This window comes from Apteryx rowi, unplaced genomic scaffold (assembly GCF_003343035.1).
Source record: "Apteryx rowi isolate R43461 unplaced genomic scaffold, aptRow1 scaffold_22, whole genome shotgun sequence".
Classification (NCBI taxonomy): Eukaryota; Metazoa; Chordata; class Aves; order Apterygiformes; family Apterygidae; genus Apteryx; species Apteryx rowi.
In genome coordinates this window covers 2005080-2017589 of record NW_020448530.1, presented here as the reverse complement: position 1 = coordinate 2017589, position 12510 = coordinate 2005080, and the positions used below count along the sequence as shown (strand labels likewise).

At 38.3% G+C, this 12510-nt stretch overlaps 1 protein-coding gene across 2 annotated transcripts in view; it reads right to left on the bottom strand.

Moving 5' to 3' along the window:
• The window catches only part of MAEA (macrophage erythroblast attacher), a 35933-nt gene extending 24380 nt beyond the window's left edge, over positions 1–11553 (bottom strand). For both annotated transcript variants that reach the window (XM_026064668.1, XM_026064669.1), the window contains exons 1-2: positions 11367–11553; positions 7518–7721 (exon numbers count right to left, since the gene is read on the bottom strand). In XM_026064668.1, coding sequence (XP_025920453.1) covers positions 7518–7721; positions 11367–11474 — 312 coding nt within the window. In that variant the 5' untranslated portion in view covers positions 11475–11553. The remainder of the gene's footprint in view (positions 1–7517; positions 7722–11366) is intronic.
• Positions 11554–12510: the final 957 nt, after the last annotated feature.

Genomic DNA, 12510 nt, shown 5'->3' with positions numbered 1-12510 from the left:
ATTGGGAAGAAGGCAGATGCAAGGAGCTACAAGGTAGAAAACAGGACCATCTACAGAAGGAAAAAACAGGTTAGTGTATTTCTGCAATGAGGAAACAGTGAAAGACATGTCAGTCAGTAGAAGCATAAAAACTAGGACACACCATAACAACATTGCCAACTTGGAGACGTGCACAGAAAGAAAAGTGAGGTTCAAGGGAAAAACTAGAACAACGCAATAGGTTATGATGGCAGTGACGTGAATTGAAACATCTTACTGTATTCTTCTGTCCCTGTACAGGGAGAGAAGGAAAAGCCTGCTGGTTACAAGAACAGATCCTTCAAAGCAAATTCAGGGTACATACAAACTGCATTTAGATAGAAGGGGAACAAATTAAAAAAACCCACAACAATGGCATAGGTGATAATACAGCAAAGTCACAGTTCCTGAAGATGGCACAAATTAACATGAAGAGGCTGTCTTGCTCTCTGCTCATAAAATAATGTTGTCTGAAGTTCATTAAGCTACTATTAAGTGTTATAATGCTACATATTAACAAGATTACAGAGAAAATAAACAGTAATTGATGGAATGTCTTACTCAAAAGCCAGCTGCAGAGCTAGTTACTGAAAAAAAAGCAAAGATAGACAGCCAAATCACAGATTCATCAACAGCTGGTCCAGAAAAGCCTTAGTTTACGAAGTAAACACAGTATCCCATGGGGTATGTAGCTGAGCTTTCAAACGAGAGCATCTTCTGTGACCTCTGCATAGCACAGACCTTTTAGTTTTACCTCGTTACTTTTGAAAGACCCCAGTAGCTTACATTGATTACCTGTCAGAAGAATGCTGTCTTTATCTGACATTAGGAGATGCTGATACTTCTTTTGGCAACCAGTTCCAATGATTAAATCATGTTATAAACTTGTGTCTTATTTCAAACTTGATTTTTTTCTGACTTAAAATTCTGTGCACTGATTCCTCCTATGCCTTTCTCCACTAGATTAAGTAGTCCTTTGGTACATGATATTTGCTTCTGTAGCTATCAATTTTCTTTGAAAAGTCTCCCCCTGCCCTAGATTTTTTTTTACATTTTCCAGTCTCCTCTTCCCTGCAGTTTTTCAATAGCTTTCCTAAAGCACGGCCACCAAAACTACACACATCCTGGTATTGACTGCTCCAGTGCCAAATAAAGAGAAATGCTTTAGCCTCCTACTTTTGCTCGCATATGTATGCCTTTTGCTAGAGCCTCATGGTGCAGCTAACACTTAGCAGGCTGTTTACCCAAAACATCAGCAATTCCCGTAGCTCAGAAAATGGCTGCACCTTATCCAGTAGCACATTACACCATGCTATGCAGAAACAGTAACAAAGAACTGCTCTAGAGCAGTGCAACAAAGCCTCTAGAGCTTGTACGATGCATCACTGGGCAGAAAAAAGCCTCTCTCTCTCCAGTTTTGGTCTCAGCTCTACCTTGGCCATTTTCTGTAGTAGCCTCTCCTGGTAGAGGGAAGACAACTAACTCTTGCCCACTGAGCAAGAGCCCTGCAGCTTTTGTCCCAGCAGGTGTGGTCTCTACTGGCAGCTACTGACATCCTCTCTGACAAAAGCGAGCTCCTCTCACCTAGTACAGGGATAGAGAAAGTGTTAAAGTACTGTTTGCATTTCGAATTAGTGTTTGGCAGGATGAACGTACAATATGACGAAAATCTCATGGAAGCATGCCTGAAACTGAACCTCAAATACCTAGACAAAAATCTACAAGTGATAACACCATTCCCCCTTTAGGCAAAATACCAACTCAAGTATCTTTTTTGAACGTCAGTACATTTCATTAGTCTTCCAGGCTGAGTATTCTGTAATTAAATAGCTCTCTTATGATACACTGTTTACAATTAGGTAATCCATTCTGTCTAAAAAAAAGACTGAAAAATAGACATTCAACATCACAGTACACTTATTTTGTTGGTTTCTGAAGTGGCAAATGATTCCTAATGAGAAAGTTTGTTCCTCTGCGTGGATTTTGACCATTTCACATTTACATAATTCTAAATCCCAAAGAGACTTGAGACAAGCTGCAGATGTAAGCTTGTTCAGGAATTAGAGCACTTTGAAATTCAGACAGATGAACACACCCAGACACTCATTATACCAATCTAACGAAAGTTGCCATGCCTACATTACGAAGTGCCAAAGCGCATTTAAACGAGTTTCTGAATTGCCAGTCTATAGTCCAGTGCATTAAGGTAACTCAAAATAGGCACTAGTTCACATCCTGGCACCTTTAAATAAGCTGCAGCAGTTTAGGAGCTCTTTCACATGTAGCCTTTTCAAACATCTCTAGTGTGGGAAAAACAAGTCACAGGAGAGGGACACAACAGATAGCTTCAGACAAAAACCACTGTCTGTCATCCAGGCTGCATTTGGGAGGCCAGCATGTCTACGTTCTGCCTGGCAGCAAAGCAAAGAATACATTCAAGTATTTTGCATAATATTAAATGTTTAGCTATGTAAAGTGGAAGTTTTATGAATGTAAACTTGTTTTGATGAATTAATTTAATACAAATTTGTGTGTTTGCTTACAAGCCATTCTTGGACTCTATGTCTTAACATGGAAGATTTCTAAGCGTACATTGTGAGGTTGTTTTCTTCCCTTCTTTCTTCAGGAAATGTATATTTATTCAGCTTCTGTTTAATTTTAAAAAAACATCATACAGCCTCCTTCACTCAAATGGCAGTTTTTCTAAAACATTCATGAATTGCATCTTCTCATCACATCATATAACTGACATCCATCCTATTCCAGTTCCCACTGTCTTCACAGAAAACATGAAGTTTACTGATCTAATGCTCTTAAACTCTCTATTATGTAGCTTATTTGTCATGACTTTAGGTTGAAATTTCACTCCTACTTCACCTAACCAAACAAATCAAAACATCTCAGGCTTTTGGGAAAGAGACTGGTGGAACAAAGCAGTACCAGACTGGGCATACACGTCTACCCTATCAGTCTGCCATGGCAATATTCTGTTCTATTCATTCACAAAGTAGAAAGCAGCTTTAGAAGTGCAAAAAACCAGTGGAGTACAGGTCAGCCTCCCCAAAACCAGAAGTGATACCATACCTGCAAGTTCCTCCTGGTGGCAAACAATGGCAAATTAAAGCTTTATTACTCATTCCAAGCGTGTAGATCTGCTGGCAGTTGCAGGCATTTAGTGATCACAGAATGCCTTTATCCTACGTGTGCCTTGGAGTAAGAATACCACTGACACAAGCATAAAATACTTCCAGGCCAGCTAGCTGGGAAGGTGAAGACAGTCAGCTGCTTAAATAYGGAGCCTTCCTTAGAGCTAGGGGTTCATGGCATCTGCTCTCCTCCRTCAGCAACCAGGAAATGACCTTCAGAATGACTTAAACTTAAGCCTAGCACATTTTGATCAGAACAGTGTTCTTAGGAACAGTCTTAACAGTCTTAACTCAAGATGCAAACGAAAAGCGCTGTCTCCTGCCTGCCATGCTCAGAAGCTTTATAAAGCAAGGAAAAAACCTTAAACATTGGAAACCCCAAACATCGCGGGTGCCGTAGCTTTTCCATTCCTCATTTTCCTCACTGCTTAACTCTCTCTGCACCATTCACCCTCCTCCTAAAACACACAGACACTTAGTTTAAATTTATGCCGCTCTCCACAGAAAAAAATATATTGCTACTTGTACAATTTTATACAGTGTGGGCATTAAGGCAAGGACGTTTATTCTAATAAACTAATCAAAGACAGAAAGAGGGTTTACAACTTATGATAAGAGCTAGCAGCCTAAAAATCCGGATTTGTTTTTAACAATATTGCAAAGCCTACTACATCTATTATATAGTTAAATACAGAACCACAAGGGCAATTTATATGTTTTTTCTTCCTAGCCTATGAAAAAGGGGCTAGAATAAGCATCAAATTAACCCCCCCCAGACACTCCAAAGAACAAAGATCTACATCTCTAATCTAATTATAAATCTTCTCTGCAAACAGCCACTTCCAACTAGAATGCCATTTTTCCAAAACTAGATTTGCCTATCAGTTAATGGCACAGAAATATGATACCATTTAATGGAGCAGAACATGGAATAGCAAAGTTCAAGTCAAGACAACTCTGCCAGCTCAGCTGAATACATGAATTTGCAAATAAAAATATGCATTTTTATATTGATGTTGCACTCCAAGGTCATAATAGAGTCAAAATATGATCATTATTAAGTGCAACAAGCTAATACTGATGAGCTTCATTTGTATGCAATAACAAAAACTTGATTTCTAGTTTATATCTTCAACTCAAACTGTTTGTCACATCATTAAGGAGCCAGAATACATCAAGGGGAAAGAAAAAAATAAATCCACAATAGATCCCTTCCCCGCTCTGTATTTGTTTTGGCACACGTGACATTTCTGTCCTTGACTGTCAGCTCTTACTTTAATATTACTCAGATTTTGGTTTACTTTCCCAAGCAGCATTACTTTTCTTTAAAGATATATCACATATTAAATAGCTCTGATATTTAAATTTCACTGTCATTTTGACATCCAGCATTTCTTTTCATAGCTGTTTGCTTCTTGGTTCATAACCAAGGCTTTTAAGCGTTTCTCTTCCACTGCAAGAATTCAAGAATATAATTTCTATGAAGATAGTTAATTTAGAAGGAAGACTAGAGTTTGCCTCAGTCCATCAATAACTATTCAAAATTGGATACTATAGTGCATAGTCAGTCTGAACAAATTGCTGTTTATTACTGGCAAAGATATGAAAGATTTAATGGCTTGCTTTTGGCCACTGAAGCAGATTAGTTTCTAAACCATTTCCACCCACGAAGTAGTTCAGCAGCTCTGCAGGCCTCTTAAGTTCCTTGTGTGGCTTCTGAATGTTAAAAAAAAGCAGGCTGAGACTTGCTCCCAAGACCGGTCTAAGAGCTACTGAAAGATGCTTAATGTACAACCTCCAAGCTGCAACCGAAATGGAAACAGCTGTTTCCTTCAGCCTTTTAAAAACAGGGGGCAAGGGCTACTTTCAGCCAGTTGGCATGCAATCACAGAATCAGGGAATGGTTGAGGTGGGAAGGGCCCTCCAAAGATCATCAAGTCTAGCCACCCTGCTCCAAGCAGGGTTAACTAGAGCAGGCTGCTCAGGGCCTTGCCATGTCCACTCTGGTATTGAATGTCTCCAGGGATGGAGACTCAAACTTCTCTGGGCAACCTGTTCCAAAGTTCAACCATCCTCATGGTGAAGGTGGAAGAGGGGTGGGTGTGGTTTAGACATAACCAGATTCACTACACAGGAATGGGGTCCTGAAGCCTGCAGTAGTGGAGACATTTATCAAAATTACAGTTGAGACAATAGTGAACAAAAAGAGATTGATTGCTTTGGAGGACAAAGATACTATGATATCTTGTAATCTCTAGAGTACAGTAACATTATTAAGCATTAGAGCATGTTTCTATGCTCATATCTTTCAGCAAGCAAGGGGAAAGAAATTGGGGGAAGTTGTCTGTTATTAAACCAACACCACCACAAATCCTTTATAATGATCAAGTCACATTATCTTGTGACTGTAAAAGCAGTGCACCATGAGCATCATCTTACAATGACAAAGATTAGGAACAATCTTGAGACTATTTGAGGGAAGCCTATCCTCATTTAGCCAAAATATAAGCTTTAACATTAATTGAATAAAACGCATATAATCTTAACTAGCAGCATGGGCTCGGTGCGCTCAATCTGTGCAACTAAATTCTGTGTCATTCAAGTTTTTCTGATGTCTTGCAAATAAAAATGGTTAAGCCTTGGAGGCACTAGTTAAGTGATAAGCTTATTTCTAAAACATTTTTGGAAAAAGCAAAAACTTCTATTTCGCAAACAGAACGAAAAACTATAGGGCTTCACAAGTGTGATGCTTTGTACCACACAGTTTTGTAGTATATTATGATGGACTTCCATGCTCACTTCTAAACCAAAGCTGAGCATTACTTAATCAGGCATAATAGAAGTTGCTAAGAAAGGGAAAAAAGTACTTCCATAGTGCTTTTTCAGCAGATCTACTAGGTACAGAAACATGATGATTCAGCAGGAGATCAGCTCCTGCTCAAAACAGAGGGAATCGTCTACCAACAAAAGTGGAAGAACTGCTGATCATTCAGCTACAGTTATAGAATTCAAGAATTGTCTTGCCTTGTTTTATTGATTCATATGCATGGGCTATCTTTAGTCAGGCACAGCTATCTCTTCAGTGAGGACAGGGAGTAAGAGCAAGATTACGTTCCTGTTTGTGACCTTCTTTGCTCCTCTACTTGCCATTTCTTTTCTGGCATTTACTGAAATCACTTGTGGTTGAACAGGATCAGAGTGGTAAGACAGTCAGGGAATAACACAGATATGTGACAAAGATATGCTCTTTGTAATAGACAAAGAACAGTTAATTTTTGACACCAGTAACACTCGTCAACTAGCTCAGAGAGAATGTTAAGATGTGTTCAACTATGTTGCCTAGGAAAGGCAAAGCAATTCACAATACCACTAAACTCTCAACAGCTCCTGTCTTCATAGGAAGAAGATTAAGTAGAAGAGCTGCATACCATCTAGAGTCAGGAACATTAAAACAACTTAGAGATTCAAAAATCATTGAGGGTCAAATAGTAAATGCTACGTAAAATTAGCAAAACAGAAGATTTCCCTAAATAAATAGCAAGTTATTAAAAAAATAAATAAATCATTTTTAATTTCCTTTGGCCTTGTCGCTCTTAGAGGACCAGTGTGGCTCATTATTTTGCATAAAGAAGCTATGCTGAGGTGTATGAACTCCAAATTATTATTGGACAACATGACTGAAAATCTTCATCAGCAATTATGAGAAGAAATCAAAACCTTCTAGATAACAAATGAAAACAACCACCATGGGATTTTAGATGGGGAAATAAGCAAAATGCACAGCAAAATGTTTCTGTGGACCATATGAGATATACCGGCTATTAAAAAAAAAAATCCTATCAAAATTTATTTTCCAAAGTATAAATCAACATTCCTCTGGATGCATTGAAGAGTAGGATGATATAATAAAGCAGGTGTTACTGCGAACAGCATATGTTATTTTGCTCAGTCTGGTCACCTACACAAGTTACTTAAGTGTGGCTGGACAGATGGGAAGCTCCACCAACTGCTTAATCAGCAGCCTAAAGGTCTCTAACAAGAAACACAGTATGACATTTGAAAATGATTCTAAGTTTTAAAAGGGAAAGGAATTTACCTAAAAGCATTTAACTTCTGCTAAGCTAATAGAACTAAAGTTATGCCATCAATTTTGACTTAACACACGAATGCAACTTATGCCAAGTAGGGAGAACAGACTCCGGCTTAAAAAGATTAACAGATAAATATTAAGAACAAAGGCACTCTTTAATACATAAGAATAGCTGCTATAGGCATAAAGCAGATAGTTTGTTATTAACAAGGAAATTGGAAAATACATTGTGTTTCTCCTAAGTTAGTGCATATTGTACCAACCTCAATACCACTTTGTCTGGCTAGTTTTACAGCTGTATTGTAGTAGCCACAGCGTAAAAGATGTTCCACCATCATACGATCCATGCGTTTCTTCTTCCACATGTTTGCAGCAGCTGGCTGGTCACTACTATGTTCTTTCAGATGTTCGATCCTACGTTTGCAGAGTTTTGCACTCTCATCTTCAGCCTGGATTGATTCAACTGCCTAAAAAGTAATAATTATAAGGAAAAAGTAAGAGCTACACATTTTCAGGTTGCTTTTAAAGCAACACCTAAGCTTTACTAAAAGCATGGCTGGTAAACATTCTTTATATCTTGCACAGATACACCCAATAGCACTTTTTTCAGTTAGAAAGACACTTACTATGGTAGCACATAAGTTTCAGTGTGGTTGGTTCAGTTTTGAGAGATTCTCACATATAAATAATAATTTTGATACAGCTCAGTTAAACATTGCAAGTATACGCATCTCAAACTAATTCTGCTTTTTCTGGTTAATATGCAGTTAGTCAAAAAATGGCAAGGTGTCAAACTGCAGCATCAATTGCTGTAATAATCTGAAAGGAGCTTTGTGAAGGTTTACAGCCATCTGGTCCAAACAGCTGAAACTCATGAGTTTCCATCTATAACYTATGCATGGCTTCTTCCTCAATCAGCTGTGCTACTGATTAAGTTCTGGTAGGGAACCATGAAGAGTAAACCCAAGTTACTTCTAATAAACTGGAGCCATTTGAATCAGTCTCTGCATTAATGGAAGTGGTATAAACATTTAACCTTTCAGCACCTTTAATTCAAGGAACTTACAGAAGTTTATGAATAAATATCAGCACTGTTAAACCGGTAAGTATTATTTTACTTACCTCTAGTACTCTGGAAACATGGATCTACTTTTAGGACTCTTACTTAGAAAAGGTAACAAATTACCTGCATAACCATGTTTTTTGTTGTTGTTTGGTGTTTTTTTCTGTTTGTATTAAACACACCGCGGTCAGGCCTATTCTCCTTCAGCCTTAGAGTTAAGTGGCAAATTTTGCTAGGCAATTTCATTACAGCCATATTTGGAATTTAAAGCTAAGTGGTTCGGTATGAAGCCTGTGGCAGCTGTGGGTCACGTCAGACTGCAGAACACACAAACGGTTGCAGTTCAGTGAAAGCAGGCAGCAGCAGCTCTGTGTGCTTGCTCTTCAGAACAGGTGAAAGCAGACAGGAGCATCAAGGCTTAGCACCTTTCCTCTCCATGCTATATCACTGTTGTGATGCAATTTCAGTTCGATTGCCTTACTTGTGGTGACTTTAAACTCACTAACTTGTGCTCAGATACCTAAAGAGCCATAGCAACAGGAAAAATCAAATTTTGGTTGGCAGATTTGCCAAYCAAACATAGATTAAATAACTTGGGTGGGTTTTGGCAGCCCACATGGCACCCCATGCTGTTAAGACTACCTTCCAAGTACTCAAGCTATTCAGGCTACAGTATCATCCTTGGATAAGGGTGACAACACAGCCCTAAAAGCACAGGTTGATTCTAGTCACTTTTACTACACATGTTCATTTAAAGACTTCTCCTAGGAGGATCAATATTTGAAAGGCAAACAACTGAATAAGAACTTATGCAAGAAAAGCTTTCCAAGCATTTGCACCCTTTTAGGTCTGGCTCTTTGTATAAAATTCAAGCATTTAAAACCCTAGTTACTGTATGAAAAAATGTTTCACTATAACTCATATTAAGTCTTTAGCGAGAGTTATTTTTCCTATGGAATTTACTTTTCCTTTGTAACATATGGTTTGAGATCAGTTTGTTTTTTTAAGTGATAAACCAAGTCTTTTCTATTCAGCAAGAAAACACTAACTTGAGCCAAAATTCACTTTTAATTGTTGGATATCTAGAGTATTATCARGTATGAAAAAAACCTCAAGGGTTATTCAGGGTACCATTAGGAGAATTTAGGGCAAATAAGCACAAAGGCTGAATCCCTTCCCATTCCAAAGGGCATGTGACTCTTCTTATTCGGGTTTTGTATCTGGATTTATACAGCCCGTACTGTTTTGATCCTTCCAGCACATTCAGAAAGGCTGCAGATTTTTTTCTAAACCCTCTGCTGCAAGTCTTACTATCTGGACTTGCCTTGCTGAGCATTAATAGAACTTGAGGAAACGAGCATGTTAAAGAATATAAAGGGAAAACACAAAGGCTTAAGTTCCTCCAAGATCATTTTCAGAACTCAAGAAATCTGCTGTGTAAAAAAGCTTTTCTTGTATAGAAAAGCAAGCAGGGCGTTATAGAAAGGAACCCTCTAATTCCATTATGGCCACCTCAGCAGTTTACCAGATCCTTGTCCAAGCAGAGGAAAAAACAGAGACTCTCACTGGGGTCTTAAGACCCTGTGGAAAACTATCATTTTGCTCCAGGCAGAGATTACAGAGAAGATGATTGGAGTTGAGGGTTTGGAGCAGAAGCCAGACCTCTGGATTTCAGAAGACTTTTACTGTCTGAGCAGATTTTCCTTTTTTGCCCATTGTCCTTTCTGAACAGCTGTAGGACTCCCCACAGTCTTTCAGGCAGGCAGAAACAAATGAGCAATTACTAAAAATGGAGCTTTGCACCAAAAACATTCAACAGTGCCTTCAGACACACCCGCGCAGTCAGAAAAGATTTAACAAGTAAATAACTTACTCCTCCACATCATTACTATACACCTACAAGCAAAATCTTCTAACACCTCTTTCGGAAACAGCAGTAATTTTTTTTTTTTTTTGGTAAATAACAGACAAGCGAAGAAAACACGTTTCAGGACCTCCAAGTCTCACAAAGCAAAGATGAAAACAGCAATTAGATTTAAGACTTTTTTCACAGATCAGCTTTTCAACACCTGGCTAACCTGTCCAGGCAGCAAACCCCAAATCAACACACGTGACAATGTTATTTTCATGTTATGAACCTCCAAGATATTTTGATGCTTGACATAAAGTCTCCTTTTAAGATTTATATCTATTAGTTATTTAAGTTTTAACAAAACACCTCTGCTCCCATTTGTTTTATTTTCAGAGAACTGCTCTAAAGCAGGGCACAAAAATTATTTCTATCCTTCTGCAAGATTTCTGCTTCAAAAAAAAGTGTTCTGATGAGTCTCAAGGTTGAGTAATATTCCTATCCAAAATAAGGATGGCTTAAACTATACACCATATTTTTAACTCATTCTTAGAAAATCATCAACACAAATGTGACAAGGGCCTGAGAGTTTGGCTGAATTTCAGATGAGTGCTGAAGCTTAACAGCTAGAACAACTTCTCTTGTTAAGCTTTGTTCAAATGCTTCTAGTAACATTCCCTAGGAACTTTCAAACCTGCAAGTTTAGTGTTTACAAGGAGCGTTCAAATAACAATCCTGGACAACTGCAAAGAAGTCTCAACACTGCATACAGTATCTCCACTGGAGTTACACATTTTCCAAACTCATCTTCTACTTGGCTTCCCTCCTGAAGTGATCAGTTAAAGTAAACTGCACAAACCTTTCCATTAGCCAATCAGAAATTGATACAAATCGGTTCATTTTGCTGCTATTTCTTTTCTTGGGTAGAGAAATACCTTTTCAGGGCTGTAAGTGTATATTAATTCTACCACCCAACTGAGATTTGTTACAGTTAGTCATGGAATACTAAGTCAAATTTCGTAAGCACAGTGAAGCAAGATACAGGACGTTCTGATATTTTGCTGTGCATTCTATGGCCTTTGTTTACAGTGCCATTAATACCTGTATCTTGAAAGGAAAACCTAAGCGAATGACATTGCAGAAGACTACCACTGTTCACTTTGTCTCTGCAAAGTGATCATGAGGTAGACCACCACCTACCTTTCTTTTTAGAACACTGAGTTTTTCAACTACTCCATCCAGGAGACTAACAACTGAATCCACAGCAGGACAACTGCTCAGCGTCTTCTCCAGCTCTGCAACCACCATTGTTACGTGGCTAGTCTCTCGGTCAATGTTCTTCTGTGCAGCTCGAAACCGTTTGTTCAGTGTTTCGTATGGCACCTAGATGAGCAGTATCAAGTTGTTAGAATTTGTATATTAAAAAGAAATACATAAATAATAAAAAAGAACCACAGCATATACAAAAAGATTCAGGTATTCTCCAGTTTAAGACAGCTCATTTTATTTGATGCAGTTAAAAGAACACCTAGGTTTCAGGACAGTAGATGTCATTAGTTGAACTTCAGTTCTCATATCAAAGCCATTATTTAAGCTCTCTCAGCAAGCAGGTAACACTTCAAAAGACTATGACTACACAGTGACAGGAAATAAAGCTTTGTAGATTCTTTTCCGATACCAACTTCACCTATCTTTCTTTGACTGTAGCAACTCTTGAGCACTAATGGAAACAGATCAGGGAGAACAGAAAGCAAAGATAAATGCACATCTAAAAAAGAAAGCTACAAATGAACTACAAATAAGAGAGCGTCCTTCAGAACATAACWTTTTAAATAGGCATTTATTTTCTTTGGGAGTTCACAAAAGAAAAGTTATGTTTGAGAAGTCATGTAGTACCCATACTGGCAACTGAAAAAAAAATTACGCACAGTACTCCAACAGCTCTTAAGGAAATAAAAACGTGTCTACCTGCTTCTTTCCACAAAGGACTAATTTTTAGTATTAACTCTAGTACTACCATAGTGCCAAGAGAAGCTCCAGGTAAGTAAGGTTTTTTTCAGTGAAAAAGTCTACACAGCATGACCTTAACAGTTTGTTAAATTCCTCTAAGGCTCCATTCCTTGGCTTAGAGCCTCGCTGGTGTTGGAGACTGCCTGTCCTCCTACTTGTCCCATGCCTTCATGGGTCACCCATACCAAAACTGCTATTGACAGCCACTAAAAACACCCAGATGAGAGCAGTCTAGAGCCTGATCAAATTTAAGGGTATTAAGTGAGTTAAAGAAACTTACAGTAAACATTCAACTGCTCCCATGATGTTACTTCCACTACAAAGACAGTGTAAG